Source organism: Stegodyphus dumicola, chromosome 6, assembly GCF_044657685.1.
Source record: "Stegodyphus dumicola isolate Sdum_Otavi_A_Nest chromosome 6, ASM4465768v1".
In the NCBI taxonomy this organism is placed as follows: domain Eukaryota; kingdom Metazoa; phylum Arthropoda; class Arachnida; order Araneae; family Eresidae; genus Stegodyphus; species Stegodyphus dumicola.
In genome coordinates this window covers 151,396,395-151,416,762 of record NC_140773.1, presented here as the reverse complement: position 1 = coordinate 151,416,762, position 20,368 = coordinate 151,396,395, and the positions used below count along the sequence as shown (strand labels likewise).

At 30.9% G+C, this 20,368-nt stretch overlaps 2 protein-coding genes across 10 annotated transcripts in view; one reads left to right on the top strand and one right to left on the bottom strand.

The window, feature by feature from the left end:
• The window catches only part of Marf1 (meiosis regulator and mRNA stability factor 1-like protein), a 244,066-nt gene extending 236,305 nt beyond the window's left edge, over window positions 1-7,761 (bottom strand). For 5 of the 8 annotated variants that reach the window (XM_085819030.1, XM_085819032.1, XM_085819027.1 and 2 more), the window contains exons 1-2: window positions 7,609-7,761; window positions 1,114-1,224 (exon numbers count right to left, since the gene is read on the bottom strand). Coding sequence is in view for 4 of the 8 variants with exons in the window: in XM_085819027.1 (XP_085675153.1) it covers window positions 1,114-1,159 (46 nt within the window). In the remaining 4 variants the exon portion in view is untranslated. Of the gene's footprint in view, window positions 1-1,113; window positions 1,225-4,195; window positions 4,343-7,608 lie in introns of those variants that run through there. The other 3 variants (XM_085819031.1, XM_085819033.1, XM_085819028.1) reach the window with 1 other exon arrangement.
• A 540-nt stretch (window positions 7,762-8,301) lies between these two features.
• LOC118202402 (nuclear distribution protein nudE homolog 1-B-like) overlaps window positions 8,302-20,368 on the top strand; it is a 51,561-nt gene continuing 39,494 nt past the window's right edge. Inside the window, exons 1-2 of one of the 2 annotated variants that reach the window (XM_085819025.1) lie at window positions 8,302-8,448; window positions 17,134-17,226. In XM_085819025.1, the coding sequence (XP_085675151.1) occupies window positions 17,156-17,226 (71 nt within the window). In that variant the 5' untranslated portion in view covers window positions 8,302-8,448; window positions 17,134-17,155. Of the gene's footprint in view, window positions 8,449-17,133; window positions 17,239-20,368 lie in introns of both variants that reach the window. The other variant, XM_085819024.1, reaches the window with a different exon arrangement.

The following is a 20,368-nucleotide window of genomic DNA, read 5'->3' as shown; positions in this document are numbered from 1 at the left end:
TTCCGTTTTGCAGGCGCAAGCGATAAAGTCGCCAATAATGGTACAACCGATGCCAAACGGAATATTCTCGCTGGTAACCTTTTAAGCCTCATTTTCAGAACAAGTCGCAGCTTTTTCTTATCAGATTGATTGTTTCTTTCAATACTGGCATATAATTACATAGAATTTTTATCAGATAGTTCAGTTTTATGTCTAAGGCCATTTTCGGTAATTAAGTCAATTAGGATGCAATCACAGCGCTTAATCCGAAGCCGAAAATATAGAAAAGGTAAAGTCAAGGGTTAAATTCATCAATTCTAATGAGAATGCATTAGCGAAGTAAAGCACTGCAGTTTTACATAATTTTTTAGTAAACTATTCGTACGAATTGAAATATTTCTTGCATTTAAACTTGTGTTCCAAATTAAGATTTAACGTGAAATTAATGTAGATAATTACTGAGAGCATTAGATTTTTGTAGAGTAGTTTACGTGAGATGAGATCGCTTGGGGTCACGTGATATGAACCAGCGAATCAGGATGTTGAACCATGAAAGCATAGTAAATTCTTAAATTAATGTCTTTTTATAAACTTATTGTCTTTATTTATTGGCTTTTTATAAAATTTTATGCGATATTAAAATGTTTATGCCTTCAAAAAAAGAATTCTTAGAACTAACGTTTTTTTAATATTTATGTGTATACTGTATGTTGTCGCCAATAAAGTCTGCTTGGCGAGATTTGCGCCGGAGAAACGAAAAAGTACTGAAGGTTTGAATAATAGATCGTTCCAGTTATTAGATATTCAGATTTTGGACATTGTACTATACATATATATTTGACATAAATAAGTCTACTTTTAAAGTTTGTATAACTACACTGCTTTATTATGCAACTTTAACAAAAAGTTAAAATGTCAGTTAATTTTGCAACCATGGTTATAACCCCTGTAACCATGGTTAAAATCCTCACAGTCTAAAAGTAATTAACATTCAAAAATTATAAGTATATAATAAAAAAAACAGTACATAATATTTATTTTCTTGACACAACAAATTATATAAGATTTATAAACACAGCTATGCACACAAAGTTTTTTAAAATTTAATTTATGTGTTTTCAGGCTAATACTCACTTGTATCTGTCATAATAATAGAGTGAAATAAAATTTCAGTATCCATAAAAAACCTAAAGATTTCATGCTTGGTCTATCTTCTGCATTTGTATGACTCCTTGAGCATCAAAACTAGACATTAAAAACAGGATATTAGAATAAAGTGAGACTTCAAATAATAAACAGTGTAAAAGCAAAAACTGTATTAGAATTTCAAATATACAACAAATATTCTTCTACTGAAGGCAATTAAAGCTACAGTTCAATGTTTATTTTATAATTTTACAAAATAGCTTCATTTTTTAATTGTGTCATAAATAGGCATGAAGATGACATTTTTCTATATCCATTAGTTTACAATTTTCTTCTTTACATGAAAGGAGGAAAGATTACTTTGATTAATTTTCAAATTAAAAGACAGAGAAAATAAAATATGATGATTTGCATTACATAAATAGCAAACTCATTTATATTTTCTGCCTAGAATTTGCTTATGGATATCATTGAGTTTGCCTTTATGGAGTTCATAATTAATAATCATATCAAATCTCTCTATATATACACACACACAGATATATATAATTAACTATTTGAAAATAATATTTTTTTTTTTCTATTTGAAATTTTAAGAAAACATTAATTAGAAAAATTCAGTGAGAAATGATATTTAAATCTTACCTATTAAAGAATATTTCAGGCAAATTACAGTTTTGTATTTTTTTAAGTCTGTATTTATGTTAAACTTTACAACCATTTAATCTTACAAAAATATGTTTTATGTTTCCATGCTTTTTTAGTTAAATAATACATATTTTTTTTTAAATTTCAGAATAGGATTGTTTTATGCAGATCATACAAAGTATCCATCAGCTTTTTCTTAATTAATTTAATGATTACAATTCTCATCTTTACTTTCAAAGAGAATAGAACTTTATCTCATAATATCCACCCCTCTGCTGAATTTGCTCAATAAATGTGGCTTATACACCATTTTATGTTTAAGGCAATTATACCGAATGTGGGAAAAAACTTGAATTATGGAAAATGAGCTACCTCTGTAGCTAAATTAGTCATATGAATATACAAAGCAATAGATTTTACAAATCAAACCTTTCAACATATATATAGTATATCTTCTATATATATAAGCGGCTAAAATGTATGTCACCGATAGTTTATTGTTGCCACTTAGAAAAATGAGAGCGGAAATGAACGTTTTTGCAGTTTTTAATTAATATCTCGGCTGATTAAAGTCGTACGAAGATGAGAACGGTATCGATGGATTCGAAGAATTTTTTTGAATCTGAGGATATGCGTCTCGAATTCCAATTCGGCGCCGTTCTGTAGATATTCGAGAAAAAAGAATTTGGCACGTAGCTAAATCCTTCTAATAGGGAAAACCCAAGGAAAAAAGTGGAGAATGTAGGAAAAACGTAGGGGAAAATTAATTTTTAATTAATATCTCAGCTAATTAAAGTCCCAAGAAGATGCGAATGGTCCAAATGGCATGCCACGGACCTGCGGAATCCAACGGTGTGCTTTCTTTGTTAAGCCCGGGAGCCAGCCATTTCGGAGGAGATGATGTTACTTCTTCCCATATATATATGCGGCTTAAGTGTCTGTTTGTTGCCGATAGTTTATTGGTTGCTTGCGTAACTGTACTATCCAATGGGGTGAAGTTGCCACGGCACAGGGCTGCCATTTCAATTCAGACATAGACAATTTCCTGTAAAACTTACCTTTGTTATGACCATTAATAAGTCTCAGGGCCAAACACTTAAACGTGTTGGCATTTTTTTACCTGAGCCTGCATTTGGACACGGTCAACTTTATGTTGCCCATTCAAGAGTTTGTGAAAGAACGAACGTAAAATTTAAAATAACTGATGGTCCTCAGCAAGGCAAGCTTAAAAATGATGGAAAGATCTACACAAGAAATGTTGTGTACAAGGAGATCTTTGACATGTGAATTAACATTTTAATTTAAATCACCTTTATTTATTGAGCTAGCAGTGACACTTAAAAAATGTACCGCCAGTGGTTTCCTTTATTACACTCTACTTTAAGCAATTAAGCAAGTAGAAGGGGGATACCCCATGGGGCAGTAAGCAAAGGGGCGTCCTCACCGCCTGCCCTGGGTAAATCAGTTTGAATTTTTAGTTTGCAGACACCTTTGCACAAATCATTTTAATTACAATTTATAATATCTGGAACACCGGTCTGCTGGGCTTTCTTGTATATATATATATATATATATATATATATAAAGAGAGAGAGCAGTAATTCAATCATATCTTGATTTCTTTGGTTTTCAGAATGAAGAGGTTATTTCAAGTTAATTAATTTATCAATAAACACTTTATTTTCCAATAATTCCCATCAAAATTTTTTAGCACATTTAGCTTAAATCTGTAATCATCGCCAAGCATAATGTCAACATAAAAGTTTACCATACTCCATTATTCAATTACTAACATAAAAAAATTGTTTAGGCATCGCTACTTGAGTCATTACTCAAGTTGTCATGTTTTGATAAACATGCGGTGATGAAAGGAAATTATAGGAAATAATGATTCATCAGGTTGGCGCCAGATCAGCAAAGTATCTATGTGGAATGTTTCGGTTTGAAATGTGAGCCAAGCAGATATGCAGCTATGGAGCCAAATTACTGATCGTACAAATGTATGCTAAAATGATTGTTTCTTCAATAACAATATATTTTGTTTAGTGTCAAAGTGAAATTAAGAATCGGGACTATCCAGATGTTTTATTATGCACAGAGGGGGAAATTAAACGTGCATGCGTAAAGCCTATGAGAAAAAAAACTTTATTGGTTGTTTTGAGGTCCGGATTTTAGATCATTCTGGATAATGGACGTCTGAATTTTGAACTTTGTACTGTATATGATTATGGCTTCAAAAGTTATATGCATTTAATTCTATAATTCACAAAGCATAAAACTTTCCTAGGCCATTGGCTGCCCGCATACTTTCCTAAGATTGACGCTTCCAAATTAAAAAAAAAAAAAAAAACTCAATGATTAATATTTTTATTTCATACTAACTAAGTATTTACATATGACAAACTGTATGAAAAGTACTTACGAGGAATTTAAAATATTTAGGCTCGGTATCACGAGAGTCTAGCCACCCCTCATTTTGGCCGCCTGCGTACTTTTATGTGTTGCACTCCTGCTAGGAACAGTCCTGGGTAAATGCATTTTCTGCAGTCTTTGAAAAAAACTGAGTTAACTGGAATAAAAATGTATTTCTGCCAAATGTTTTGTGAAAATTAGGCTTAGCGAGCACACACTCACTGTTCTGCGGAGACATCACAGAAGCTCAGTGCTCCATCTCATAGTGACAAGACGTGAGACTGGGGTGCCATCCAGAAAGGGTTAAAGATATATTGGGAGTTACAATAAAAAGTCAGCAGTCACACACAGGAAAAGCAGATAACTTTGAATTATGTATATTAAACATTTAAAATATTACATGAGTTGTTCTTTATACATGCATAAACTACATTAGACCAAAGTCAAAAAAATTATAGCAATAGGAAATCAATTTAAAAAGGAGTAAAATGAATATAAAATTTTTGAAAAGTTCAAAAATTATACACTAATAATTAAATTTTTTTACAAATGGAAAACAGATTATGATCAGCTTTAATGTGCTAGAAAAATGCTCAGGGCTCAGGATTTGCATTTGCCAAAAAAATTAAAAATATATAAATATGCATGCTGAATTTTTATATTCTTTTACTTTTTATATTTATCTGAATTTATAATTATGTTACTGGCAAAGTTTGAAATTGGGAATTCTATAGAATGCTTATTGTAAAGCATAAAACTACACGGCAACTTATGAAACAATTCATATTTCAAATATTTCCTAGGCATTTTATAGAATGTCAAATGATAAACTGGCAAACTATGAAATATATTTCCGATTCATTATGAAGAACTGAAACTACTTACCAGAAATTAATAAATAATGTGAAAAAGACAAAATGACTTCTAAGAGGAAACCATGGGACTACTGACTGCTCAATCACCAGGATGTGATGTTTGTGGAAAAGAAAAGTACATTCATTTATCCTATTAAAGAAAGCATCAGTACTATACAGAGCTACATAACAGATGCTGGTTTATTTCCCGTACTTCATGAAAACTCATTTTAGTACTGCACGCAGACAATGAGACAGAATGTTGAAAGAACTTTCAACCAAATACAAAAGCATTCATATTGAACTGTATAACCACCTTTGTGAGCCCTGCCAGAAAAAACAAAAAGGTATTAAAAAGGGCATTGTTGTGAAACATGATCGTTTCTGAATTTAATTTCCATTGTCAAGTAGATCATAGATTCCTAGTCTCAGCCAGAAAGAAAATATATTATGTTGTATCAAGTTCATCTCCCTATTTCTTACACATTTTGAATAATAGTTTATTAATTTTTGAAAATATTTGTATTTTTGAGGAATGAACATGTTTCAAATATAAGCCTTTGCATAACCTTTTTTCATACTTTGCATAAAGAGTATTTGTCTTTCTACAGAATGCCTAGGTATTATAATACAATGTCTAGGGAAAGTATACAACAATTCTATTTCACAGTTTGCCTAAAAAGTATGGCATTATATATGCTGCCGGTAGCATATATATGTATGTATTTGATGAAAATTACACCAATACTAAAATCCAAATGACATAAAAATAAGGCTCTACTCTTATATGCGCTCTAATATTAGCAAATGTAGCGATATGTGTTCTGCACTGGTTTTTATCACGTGTGCATGTTGTATGGCAACACTGTTGACGTTGAAAAATCTTTTGCTGGAGTGGTTTAATTGCTTGTTGGTTCGTGTCTTGTGTGTTTTGAAATGGCGTATGTTGGAATGATAGATGTGGTGGCAAGATTTCAGTCATAAATTTTAGATTGTGTGGAAAGTAAATTTCGTATTAAAAGGTACGATGTTGGAGTTGTTAATGAGTGTTTTGTTCATGGATGTGTTTATGAGGACTGAAGTGTATTTTTGGAATTTCCGAGGGACTTTTGAAACAGAGTCCGAAATGTGGAGCTGCTATGAGAACTGGGATGAAGAAGGGCGTTTCTGATAGTTCTTGTGTAGATTTGCAGCCAAATAGTTGCTGGTAAAGTATGTGGCTGTCAGTGGAGTTTAAGATTTGGATTGTGGTTTTCGTGTAGTATGTTAACTTTGGAGGAAGATTTTATTGTTAATTTTTCGAAATTTTGAATCTCAGAAAGACATGTGCTATAGCAAAATCGTGGCACTTTTGTTCAGAGACAATGTATGACTGGCAAAATTTTATTCAGCAATGTATTCAGGTACGTAAGTGCATTTTATTTTGTAGAATCTTATGTTCATTGTTTTTTTACTATGAATTTTTTTTATTGTTTTTTGAATTGTTTGTAATTTAGTTTAGTTTATTTGGTTGATTTGTGCTCAATGCCTAGATTGTGCAATTCGTAGATTTTTTTTTAAGTTTAAACAGAATGCTGTGTACATGGTATTCTTTGAAATTTATTGTTAATTTATTGAAGCGAGGTGGCATAGTTCATAGATTCCTTTACTGCCTAGAATGTGCAATTCGTAGATGTTTTTTTTAAGTTAAAACGTATCGCTATGCACATAGACACTTGTCAAATATTTTTTGTTAGAAACTTTACGTTTTTGCTATCTAAATTTTTTGTTTTTGTTTCGGATTTTTAGCTTAAATTGTGTCTTCAAAACGTGGTTTTTGCATGTGTGAAAACCCCGTTTTTGGAGACATTTTAGGCTTAAAATACGAAATGTAGACAAAAAATTTAGGTAGTAAAACGCGGCGTAGGGTTTCTTGCCAAAAATGTTTGGCAAAAAATTTGCCGACCTGAGGGTGCATATAAGAGTAATTCCAAAAGTAATTTATATGGTTATATATTTTAACAAATCATGGTTAAAATGCAATCTGACAAAAGATCCATCTAAAATACTTTTGATACCTTAATAATTGAGAACTGAATAATTAAGAGATATCTGATCTTTTTTTATGAACAAAGTAGAAAAAGCTCCAGTGGAATAATGGGTACTTTTACACCCCACTCCCATACCCCTCCCCAAAAAAGGAAAAAGAAGTTAGTATGTTTTTATGTACATATCATGAAAATAAGTAATATTTCTACAATATTCAGATGTTGTATGCTCTAAAAACAATACATATCATAGAACACTTAAATTACGATTAAAATGTCCTCCTCTATGCTTTCAATGCAATTTAAAGCACAAGCATTAAAAACTGTATTTAAAAGAGAGCTCGCATCACCAAACTTGCATAAAAGAGATCATACGATTGATTTAAATCAAGTAGAGTGCTTAGTTTCAATATATAAATTATGCAAGTCTAATAAAGGCACATTAATTAAAATCATTAAGTTTTTTTTTTTTTTTTTTTTTTTAATATGGCACAACATAAACTTAATTATTTCACAACAATATGCAGAGCTATAATACTGACTATTATAAACAGATGATGACATTTAAAGAAATAGGAGCAAATTGTTTTCGCCACATTGAGCACTTAAGGTAATGTTTACACACACACAACTAATGTGATATTAAAAAAATAAATAAATAAAAATACAGATCTTCGACTGGCCTTTGAATAATGTTGCCACATAGTCAAAAGTATAATGAAAAGATCCTCGCGGTTCGGATAAAATAAAAGGCAGTCGACGCTTGGACAAAGTGAATCGTAAAATTTTTTTTTTCACTAATCGAACTTTTAAATTTACAAATTCTAGTCCTCGAAAGAAATGTACTAAGAAATTTATTTTGCGGTTTTCAGTTTTATTGAGATTCTGAATGTTAATATAAATTTATACTATCAATATGAGAAAACATTTCTAAAAAAGAGAAAGCAGACTTTAAATATATTAAATTTATAGCAACGTTTTTTTTCCTCTTCATGGAAATTACAGGAGTCTTTTTTTAAGGATGTTTTCATATCATTTATCATGGACTCTATGTCATTTGTACTTCTAGCCGGATTTTATTAAAAACTGCTGTAATACTGCAGTACACTAATTTGAAATTTGTAAGAATTAATAGTTTTAACACTCAGCAGTCAAGTCTTTCGTTGTTCAGTTATTTATCAACTATAAAACTGCTTCAGTTGGTTCCACGTTTTGTTTGTTTCCTTGAGGTAACATTGAGTGTTATGGGTTGGCATCACTTTTCCCAAAGTGAATTTAAATAGTAATTAAATGTCTGATATTATTTCATTTAATTATTTAAAATATATTATTTATTTACAGTTTAAGTAAAAATTTTGAGGTATAGAGTTACATTTTTATCTGTAAGTATTATTATAACAATTTTTTAACATTATTATATTTCAAATCAATCGTAGATTATGTTTTACATCTCTATTTTATAGACAGTATTTAATTGTTGCCTTCGAAATATTGATTATGTTTTTCTTATTAAAATTGGAATAGTATTTGCACATTGTGAAGTGCAGAGTTATTTTTTTAGAGGAAAATAAGCCTCCAGATAAAACTATGCATTATTTCACTTGTAAAGTATACCCTCTAAATTGTTTTTTTTTTTTTTTTTTTTTTTTTTTTTTTTATGCTTTAATTAATAACACAGTTAATTTGTTATGTAGTACTATTTTATGTCTTGAGTAATATTACGCTATTTATGTAATTATAGTTTGTAATTTGAGGAAATAATATTCTAGTTAGTTGTTCTTGTAGAACTAATCACACTAGCAAGTAATGGGTTGATGCCAAAGAGATGAAAAGTGCTCATAATTTTCTGTTCATGTTTTACCTAGTTTAGTTTGATCAGAACTGTTTGAATGTAATATTATTTAGAACTGAATAATTGTTTTCTTTAATTATAGTTAAAGGTTTTGCATTTGCATGACTTGAAGTGATAAGTTGCATTGTTAATTTATTCATAAGAATTTTATAAAAATCACAACTTTTTCTCTTATTTGGGATTAAATTTTAAAAATCCGGAGAATTATCTAAGTGATTTAAAGTGTTTTAATGTAACTAATAAGATCACTTGATTTGTATTAGCATTTGTAGAAATTAATAAGGGATGGAGTAGAGAGAAGGCATTTCTTGTATTATCACGAAGTTGTTGTTTCATTTATCGCCAAGTGGTGGTTTATATATGGCAGCCTGAGTAGTTAAATGTTACGGAAACCCTATTATGATGTAGTCGTTTGCATGATTGCGATGAATTTGTAAGGGCATGTCGGCTAAAGTGCAGAATCGCCCACTTTTTGCAAGAGTAAAAAGAATTGGATTTTTGTTAATTTTCTTGGATTTTTTAAGTGAAAATAGGTCAATGTGTACATGGCTAAAGTCAAGGAAGTGTGCAATGCCATTTTTGTGCAATTCTGGCATTTTGTTTTAAGTGAAAATAGGTCGACGTGTACATGGATACCGAGTATGTGCAATTCTTATAAGCGCGGCAAGCAGTGGGCATTTCTGCACTTTCCCCGGCATGTCATGTGTGTTGGAAGTACATTGCTTGTTTTCTGGTTTAAATAGTAAAATGACTATATGTGTTAAGATTAATTTGAAGTTTCTGTACGATTTGGAAAAAAAGGACGAAAGAGCATTACTTGACTGGTGTGTAAATGAAGGTTTACTTAGTAGCCATTATTAAGTGTCCTGTTTGTAGGAAGGAAATACATATAGTCATATGATACAATGCTACAGAGGATATTTTTTACTCTTATTTTGTGAATTTATGTGGCGACGCCAGCATACAGATTCTAGTTCAGATACTTTTAGGAAGTTTTTTGATGCTGTTAAGGAATTTTGTTTGACTGAAGACGTGTTAATTAGTAAATAAGGTAAGTGCATATTTCCAATTTATGCACCAAACATGGCTGCTACACAAAGCCAAAATAAAAAGTCAAAAAATTGCACAAACTTGGTATCTATGTACACATTGACCTATTTTCACTTAAAAAAATTCAGAGATTTGAACAAACTGGGTATTGCGCACTCCCTTTGTCCATATACACACCAATCTATTTTCACTTAAAAAATCAAAGGAGCACCTAATTCTACTCTAGAGCCAAACAAAAAAATGTATAATCTCAGTAAACTACATTTTAAATCAAACAATGAAATAACATAAAAAAGGAAATTCATCTTGTACCATCTAAGCACTACATAAAGGAAATATCCACTTACTTTATTTAGAAATTTCCGTGCGTTCAGTCCGTGACACACAAAATTTCTGTCACGGACTGAAGACACGGAAATTTCTTGAGCATCCAAAAACTTTCTTCAAACCATGTTTCTCCTTAACGGAATACTTTATATGGTGAGAATTTGAACCTTTCTTGCGACAAACCCATTCAAAGCCATCTGGACAATCTTTATGTTCTACCATACGCATTTCCTTCATACAAACAGAACACTTATAATTCCGGTGAATTACCTCCAACAAAGTTTCCTTTCTTCTGTCCTCAATCACTTCAAAAAAAAGAAGGGGTGGGGAAACTTCTGCTCTCTCGTTCTATACCACTGGCAGCCATTTTACAATACACAGTACACAATACACAATGTACTTCATAACTGACATCCAACAAATATTTTCCCATCACTCAAATGGTCAAATTCACCGCATTCACGCAACCAATCATGTCATAATAGGGTTTCCATAACATTCAACTACTCAGGTTACCATAAATGAAACAACAACTTTGCGATAACCCAAGGGGCACTCTTAAATATACCTTAACCAAAATGTATGTGGTAAATATATATATATCACTTTATGATTTTATTCCTCTGTGAATTATAATATGTAATTTCTAGTACAAATTGTTCATGGAAAACAGATATATTTTATGCAGTTTATCATTTTATGCATATTCAACAGTATCTTAAATTGATAAAATAGCTATTCATTAACACTCTACCTAGACTTTAATTTGCACTGAAACAGCATGGAGGTGTTTTGCTTTTCTCTCATCAGTAACTGAAATGAATATAATCCAGCTTCACGAGCAAAATTATCTGCCATGACATCTTATCCAAAATAATTATCTTGTAGTTGAATGTATAACCCATATTTCAGTCATCTATATACTAATATTCATTGTAATTTTAATTTTTATAGAAAGAATATAATTCATTGTCTAAAATACTTTCCTGTTAAATGTTGATTCTTTAACTATTAGGTGGCATATTACAGATACATATTTAAGAATTACTTGTGATGAATCTAAGTACACTGCTTGACAAAATTAAAAGATAAATCTGAAAAAAAAAATAAATAAATAAAATAAGGTGACTGACTAAAGTTTTATCCAATATCCAATGGTATAATCATCTTTTGCTAAGTATCTGAACTGAATATAAAACCAGACTTAAGTTAGTGCATGAAGTATCCAAATTAAGTGACTGGTAACTTATTGTGACATGAATGCATGTTAGAATTTAGCTGTGTAGTGTTATTTAAAATTGTGATTTATGAGAGTGATCAGTATCTATCATTTGTGAATCAAGAGCATGTTTAAGTGAAGTGCAAAAATAATGGTTAATTGATAGAATTGAGTGAAAGTAAACACACATTGAGGTCACCTAAGATCTAAATATTTTCCAAAGTGTCAGATCAAGAACTTGGAATAGCTTTTTAAGCAGTGAATCAGTTAGCAGAAAGTGTGGTCAAGAGTATCAACCGCTTCCAAAGTCTCTGTGTTTCATTATTGGCTTGATGAAGCTATAAAGGTACTGCAAGAGAGTTTCTTCCGACTGCTACAGGAACTCGGAACAGCCATTTTTCTGCTGCACAAAGGATTTACAAGTTTGGATTTTATGCAAGAAAACTAGTTGTGGGGTCTCATTCACTTTATCTTCCAAAGCAGCCCATTTGGTGTCATTATGATCAATAGAGCCAAGGGAACTGGGACCTTGTACTCTTTACTAATGACTTCAGCTAATAATCTGAACTCTGATATTATATGTGTTTAGATCTGGAGAGCAACGAACACACAAACTGCTTTTCCTTATTAATGAGAGATCTAATTTCCATGGAAGAAGTTTTGTGGTTTGAGTTGGAATCATCAAAAATGGCTGCTCTGAACTGTATAAATTTGGGTGAAAGTTCTGTAATGAAATTATAACATCTAATTATCCTTGATGTCCAAAATTATTGTTCATTGCGTATTTAAGCATTTGTGTTCTGTGTCAAGAGAGAGGTGTTTGTCTTTATCTGCTGGTACCTTTACTGGTGCTTTAAATCTCTTGCTCTAACAACAAATGCACATTTTCTTAAATGTATCTCAGTTTTGTAAATTAATATTTTTAAAGAAGTGATGCCTTCTGCTTTACTAATATCTTCTACAAGGAAAATTAAACATAGGTCACTACTAAAATATTTTGTAATCTAAAATTTATTTTGTAAAATAAAATCATTAGTTTATTAGATAATTTATGGAGGTATATCAAGAGAATAATTCTAATATAGCTTTAAATCTTGCTATACAAAATATATTTATATGTTAAAGAAAGTGGAAAAACTTATGGGTTCTTATATAGGTTATATATATATATATATATATATATATATTACTTTTTTTTTTTTAAATTTTATTTATTAATTTATTTATTTATTTATTTTGGTGAAAATGTGTTTTAGCCCACTGCTTGGCGATTTTCAGTAGCGCCGTTTTTTTTAAAATTGCCAGTAAAATCTCAGAATAGGTTGCATAAACAAAGTTGTGAAGGCGGAGCTATGTGACGTTCATAAATGGGTGGGACTAAGATCGTGATGTCACAATGTATTCTCTACAAATGTAGAAATAAGTATACTAAATTTTTTGTATTTTAAACTACTATAATACGGTAAGTGAATTGTAACAGTTATTAAAACTGTAAACAACGTTGCAGTCTGTCATACAGGGTGAATATTTTTAAGCTTTAGTATTTATACAAATAAAAACAGATTTTTTAAAATTTTAATTTCATATTGCAGAACATTTTAACTTTATCATCTTTACAAAATTACCTTATTGCTACGTAACGACACCATCTCTTACATACTAGTAAGTAAAGAATCTTCATTATTTTCTAAAAATTTTTAAGCTTTACATTTGTCACATTCTTGCCACTAGGTGGCGGGCATCTCTTCCTTTACTTTTGCTGTAATTAAGTTCCGAGAAGCAGTCGAGATTGGAACCGCTCTGAGGAGCGTAAAGACTCAGAACTAAAAATGTACTGTCTTAAAATAATTATCACCTACCTTGTAAATAGTGTATATTAGCGTTTTCTTTGAATAAATAATTAAAAGACAAGATGGCCTGCTAATTGTAATAGAAACTCTTACTGGAAAACGTGATTATTAGAAGCCTGGCGTCGAGAACACTGAAGATGCAGCAGGTAAGGAATTTTACATTAATTTTATTGTAAATAGAAGAACCTGATGCAACAACATTAATAAAAAAAGAAAAATATTTATTATTGAATATCAACATCATTCACAGCTTTCATTTCCCTGTTTCTTAAATTCCTAAACCACGTTCTATACTCTCGTATTAGATTTCTACCCATTAATAAATTTAAAAAATCTAATTTCTCACAATAAAAGAAAATATTAAAAATAAGCAATTTTAAAAAGAAAAAATATTTTCACCTACCCTTTTCAGGAAAATAAAAAGTTTTTTTTTTTTTTTTAAATTTATGACGGGGGGGGGGGAACCTTCCTAAACCCCGTCTTTAAGAAAATTTAGTCAGTTTTATCAGCCGTTTTCAGCGGATAAATCTTTATGATTGCCGCTAAAAAGGCACGATAATGTTCATCACTTAGTGAGTGGTTGTGCCATTTTCGCCACATATATTCCGCTAAATATGAATAAAATTCGCCATCTACGTGGTTTGTATTTCGACGTAAATGGCATTTGATTCCAGACCAAGTACCCTCTATGGAATTAGTGTGTGCACCTGACTCGGGATCACGGAAGTACAGACTGTGGTTGACAGTCAGATGGCCATAACCTAAATTTTTTAGTCCACCATATGCCTTCCAGCAGTCTGAAACCACAGTTGATCCTGGCAACACCCATTCAACTATCACTCTCTCCAAACTCTCCTTTGATTTATTCTCAACCTCTCTAAAAAAACATCTGTTCGTTCCTCTTTATATACCACCAAATACCCAATGACTGTCCACAGGCTTTCCTCTTCCATACTTCATTTTCCCGAATTTGCTCTCATCCACTTCAACTATCACTCCTTCACCACCAATTGGAACACTATCATTTATCACAGTCGTCATACACACTTCTCTGCAAAACATAAACCAATCAACAACAGCATGTTCATGCACTTTCACTTCTTGAATAACAGATTCATTTCTTATTTTCAAAAACCAACACCTCGTAATTCTCAAAATTTCACATATACTCAAATGGCTATGACTAAACCATGAACCTTTCCTTATACTCCTACAAACATTATGCGCATTCACTTTTCCTTGCTTTCTACATCGCCATTCAAATCCATCTATACTTCCCTTTCTCTCACAAAAACGCATATTTTCACCACATTTCAAACAACCAAAAAAATTAGCAATCAAACCAACTTTCATACACCATTCAATGACGGCATGTTTCCCTTGCACTTCCAATAAAGTAATAAATTTACATGTACATTCATACACTTCTCTCAGCATCACAGATAAATCTATAGCGACTGTTTATTTAACAAAATATATGCAGAAAAATGGCAAAAACACACAGATAAAACCACTCGCTTTATAACTACCACATAAGAACATTCAAACGGCAACTGAATTAACTGCTCAAATTACAAAGTAAAAATTCCAAAAGAAATCGTCTGCTTGGAAATTCTTTTTAACTGCAAGTATAATTTTGAAAGCATAAATTATCGTCTGCTACTTGACAATTTGTCTTCGGACATTTGTTCTCTCTCCAAAGAAATTTATTTGTATCTAGTTATTAAAACACGCTGTGAAAGCCATGGCTTTTCGATATCTAAAGCTACGATAGGTAATATTGTCAACGATATGAAATTTAAAAAAAGACAACAAATATAATGAAATTAAAAAACAAAATAAAATCTGAAATTTAAGTTTAAAACACAAAGTACCATTAGTTTTGCTTAAAAGCTACGTGTAATTCACAACAAATGCGAGAGGTTTAAACCTCGTAGAAATTCAAACATAGAAGTTTATTTCTCGCAAAATGCATGAATCATGCGAAGGATTCATTTGATAAAATTTATCTGCGTGCATACATGTTTTCTTAAAGAGATATCAGTCACTATGTATACCAGAAACAGTGTATAGAAAAGCCTGCTATACAATTTGAAGTCAATTAAATAAGATTAAAAAATCAGAGAATTACACAAACTTGGCATTGCGCACTGCCTTGCCTTTGTCCATGTGCAAGTCGATCTATTTTTACTTAGAAAACATTAGAGAATTGCACAAACTCGGCATTGCGTGCTACATTGGCTTTTCCCATGTACACATCGATCATTTTTCACTTAAACATCCCAGAATTGCACAAACTCGGCATCGTGCACAACCCCGGCATTGCGCACCACATTGGCTTTGCCCATGTGCGCATCAATCTATTTTCACTTAAAAAAACATCCCAGAATTGCACAAACTCGGCATCACGCAACCACATTGGCTTTGCCCATGTGCACATCGATCTATTTTCACTTAAAATAAATCCCAGAATTGCACAAACTCGGCATTGCGCACTGCATTGGCTTTGCCCATGTACATATTGATCTATTTTCATTAAAAAAAACATCAGAGAATTGCACAAAGTCAGCTTTTCCAACCTTCTAGGATTGAGCCAAAAAGAAATACAAAATATTAAAAATAAGCAACTTTAAAATGAACCATACAAGAAAAATTTGTTCACTTACCCTTTTCAAGAAAAATGTAAAGTCTTTCACCACATAAGAACATTCAAACCACAACAGAATTAACAAGTAAAAATTTTTAAAAAATTTAAAAAAAAAAAAGCTTTTAGATTTTACATTACGCCCAAAGGGGCGTTTTTTTTTTTTTTTTTTTTAATGTTTTGTGTGTTGCCTTTCTTTATCAAATATAATGTTCTTTACACTTAAACCATAAAATTCAGTTCAACAGCAATATCGCAAAATAATTTTTAAATGAGCATATCTTTAGAATTTCCAATACACAGTTTTGCACTCTGCACGTAAAAATGATTTTTTTTCCCCCATACTGTGTTGCCGTTGCTCGCTTTGAAATCTTTGAGTTTGCTAATCAAAAATTCATTCAAGTTTTACAAAACATCAATCAGATAATAAAAAAAATTCCAAGTTTGGGCTTCCAGTTGCCCATATTAGGTTGGAAACGTATGTTATTCAAAATTTGATGGCTCTAGGTACCATTGTTTTATCACAATGCAAGAAACATTTATACAGATTTTTCAATATTTAATTTCTTTAAATATAATACAGGGCGATAACATTTAGTGGCAACAGCATAACAACACAGCTTCAAAACATCGGGTTAGCCATGTTGGCGCGTTTATTGCCTATTGAAAACAATCGCCAAGCAGTGGGCTAAACCGCATTTTAACCTAATTATCCTTGATGTCCAAAATTTTCATTGCCTATTTAAGTATTTGCATTCTGTGTCAAGAGAGAGGTGTTTGTCTTTATCTGCTGGTACCTTTACTGGTGCTTCAAATCTCTTGCTCTTACAACAAATGCACATTTTCTTAAATGTATCTCAGTTTTGTAAATTAATATTTTTAAAGAAATGATGTCTTCTGCAAGGAAAATTAAACATAGATCACTACTAAAATATTTTGTAAAGTAAAATCACTAGTTTATTAGATAATTTATGGAGGTCTATCAAGAGAATATTTCTAACATAGCTCTAAATCTTGCTATACAAAATATATTTACATGTTAAAGAAAGTGAAAAAACTTGTGGGTTCTTATATGGGTTATATATTTTTTTAAAGTATGTTAAATAATTTTTTATTGTTTTATAGGTTTGATGAGAATAAAGTAAATATGTTTGATCCTGATATTGCATTTAATTCCATAGAAGAAGAAAGAGATTATTACAAAGATTTAGCTATTAAATATGAAAAAAAGTAAGATTTTTATTACAAAAAATATATTATTTTAGCAATTGTATTTCCTTAAATTATAATTATTATGTAACTTGTTAATGAAATTTGAGTGCAAGTTACCTTATGATCATAATTATTTCGCTAATCTTTGGAATATGGTAACAGGTAGTTTGGCGACATTTTGGTAAGGCGATAAAAGTTACTAGCTAGGACTTTAGCAGTGTACATGGATAAAGTCAAGAGTGTGCGCAATGTCATTTTTGTGCACTTCTGGGATTTTTTTTTAAGTGAAAATAGGTCGACTGTACATGGATGATACCGTGTATATGCAATTCTTAAAAACCCGGCAAGTAGTTTGCGATTTTGCACTTTCTCCCAATTTTGCACATAATCTTCGTCATGGTTAATCACTTTTGTTCCATAAAAGTTCTACCATGAGCGTAATTGGGCTAGCAGATTGTTGGAAAAACATGTTGAGTAAAAGACAAAAAAAAAAAAAAAAAGCCTTTGCTTTGTGAAAACAAAATGGCGTCCAAACAAAAACTAGCAGGTTGCTGTAGCAGGGTTGGTCACCAAATTTTCGCCAAAAAATCGCCAAGTTACCATAATCCAAAGATTAACCAATTATTTTCAATAAATTTAGTGTAATTGTGATCAAGTTTTATCCATTTAACATTTTATTTCATACTTCTGTTTATGCCTTTTACTGCTGATTATCAAATTTTTAGATGGAAACAACATATTAAAAGTGTGTTGGTATAATAAAAGTATATTGGTATAATAAATAACAGATATTAAAATTTTAAAGGATATATATATATGTATGTGTGCGTGTAGATTTAAAGGATATTCTGCTTTATATTATCCATTAGGATGATCCTTGAGACTAAAATTTCTTATTAAAAATCATTTGCAGAAATGTAAGAAAAGTAGGGGAAGAAAGGCCAATTATGTGAGTGTTTCCATGAGACATAAGATATTTTTTATAAAGGTTATTGAATCTTTGCATTGCAACAATATGTATCTTAAGAAAATGATTGCATTGTCATTGAACTTTGAGTGAGACATGTGAGTGATGAAATTATCTTCCTTCTTCATATTTTCTCAGAAGAGCAAAACTACTATCACATATACTTTGACCAAGCTCTCTGTACTGCATGGAGAGCTATAAAAGTTTTTGCATTGAAGCTAAGTTGAACATTATTTGAAAAATATAAAATGGATGCAGTCAAATTAGTATCTGCCTGAAATTCAGTTTATTGAACTCTACAATTTATGTCATATTAAAAAAACTAATCTGCGTATGAAAAGAATTGATATGAAAATAGTTGAAAAAGATATAACTTGGAGATGTTGTAGATGTTGCTGAAATGGTTCATCTTTCAGTTAAACTGTAATCTGTCAATATCTAGATAAAAGCCAATGAATTTGCTAAACACTTTTGAAGAGACTAGAAAAGAACTAATAATGAATTTAATAACTGTATGAAATTAATCATTGCTATTAAATGTTAATCAGATTTTATATATATATATATATATTCATCATTCAAATTTTACATGTTTCTGTGAAATAATCCATTTTTCTTATTGGATCGGATATAGCAAACCAAACTTTTGGTACCTTGAAGTTTGTTATAGTGGAGTTTAACTGTATTTAAACAGATTGAAGTACTGATTAATGTGTATGAGCTTTTGGCAAGCAATGACTGCAAGAATAGGAATAATAGTGAACCTTTTTTAAATGCTTTAAAATTTAAATTGGACAGAGAAAGGTTAACTGTAGTACATTTTACACCAAAGTGCATTACAGAATTGTGACATTTAAATTTTCGTGCATTGTGTGAAAAGTGTACTTCCTTTGCATCAACTTATGCATTGGGTTTTTTAACCTCTTAAATGACATAACCAGTGTTTCATAAAGGGTAGGATTTTGCCTTTTCTCAAGGCACAAACAGCAGGATGCATAAATCAGCATAAATCATGTGAATCAGTGACTCTTGGTTTCTGACCCTGTTTTATATATATATATATATATATATTATTATATATTTATATATTTTATATATATTTTTATATAAGTCTCCAATAAAATTCAGGTTCATAGCTAATAGTACCAAAAGTTATCTCAAAGAAATAGATTATCTCTTTGCACAAAACCTTCGTATAATACGTGACCTAATTAATAACTATGATTTTGAGGGTCTGCATTGCAACTGGATGATCTCTAATAAGGAACTAGTTCTTAAAACTATGACTTCACTTAAAATAGACCATATCCATTGCTACGACTTTGAAAAACTCTATACTTCTCTACCACTTGAAGAAATTTTTACAAGTTTACTAGCTCTTCCAGATTTATTTCCGCAAATTTCTACCATTCTCAGCAACGAAAAATGGCAACTATTCCTCTCCAGCATGCTCTTCAATAATTTTATTCAATTTGACAATAGCATCTATAAACAAGTACAGGGAATCCCTATGGGCGGTAATTTTTCAAGCTCTGTCTGTGAATTATTCCTGTTTACAAAAGGATTGACCTATGTCCATTCACTCAGTACAGAAGAACGTATCTTTTACCAACACATCTATAGATATATTGATGATGTCATTGCATTTAATAACTACAACAAAATAGAAGTTGCTAATATCTACCCTGCATGCTTAAAACTAAATAAAACAAATACAGAACAGCATAATGTAATCTACCTTGATTTACATATTATAGATTACAATTTTATTAAAGTTTACGACAAAAGAAGAGAATTTAATTTTTCCACACTTAAATTAACTAACTGGAATTCAAATATTTCCAAAAGAGTCATACTCAACACAATTTATTCACAGATACTCAGAATAAAAAGAATTTGCAATACTGCAAAACACTTACAAGAAGAAATACTATACTTCGTAACTATTTTGAAAAGTAACCTAATTCCTCATAAAATAATTAAAAATACCCTAACAAAAGCTGGCATTAGCCTTACCTATTTTTAGATTTTTTGAATTAGATTATGATATTTTATGCCTAAAGCCCGAAGGACGGTTTAAGATGGATGACTGATTCAGAGAATCTAATGTAAAAATGTACAGATAATTCTTGTTTATTCATTCTCTTTCCTCCAAAATTTTGGCACTTTACTTTTAAATAC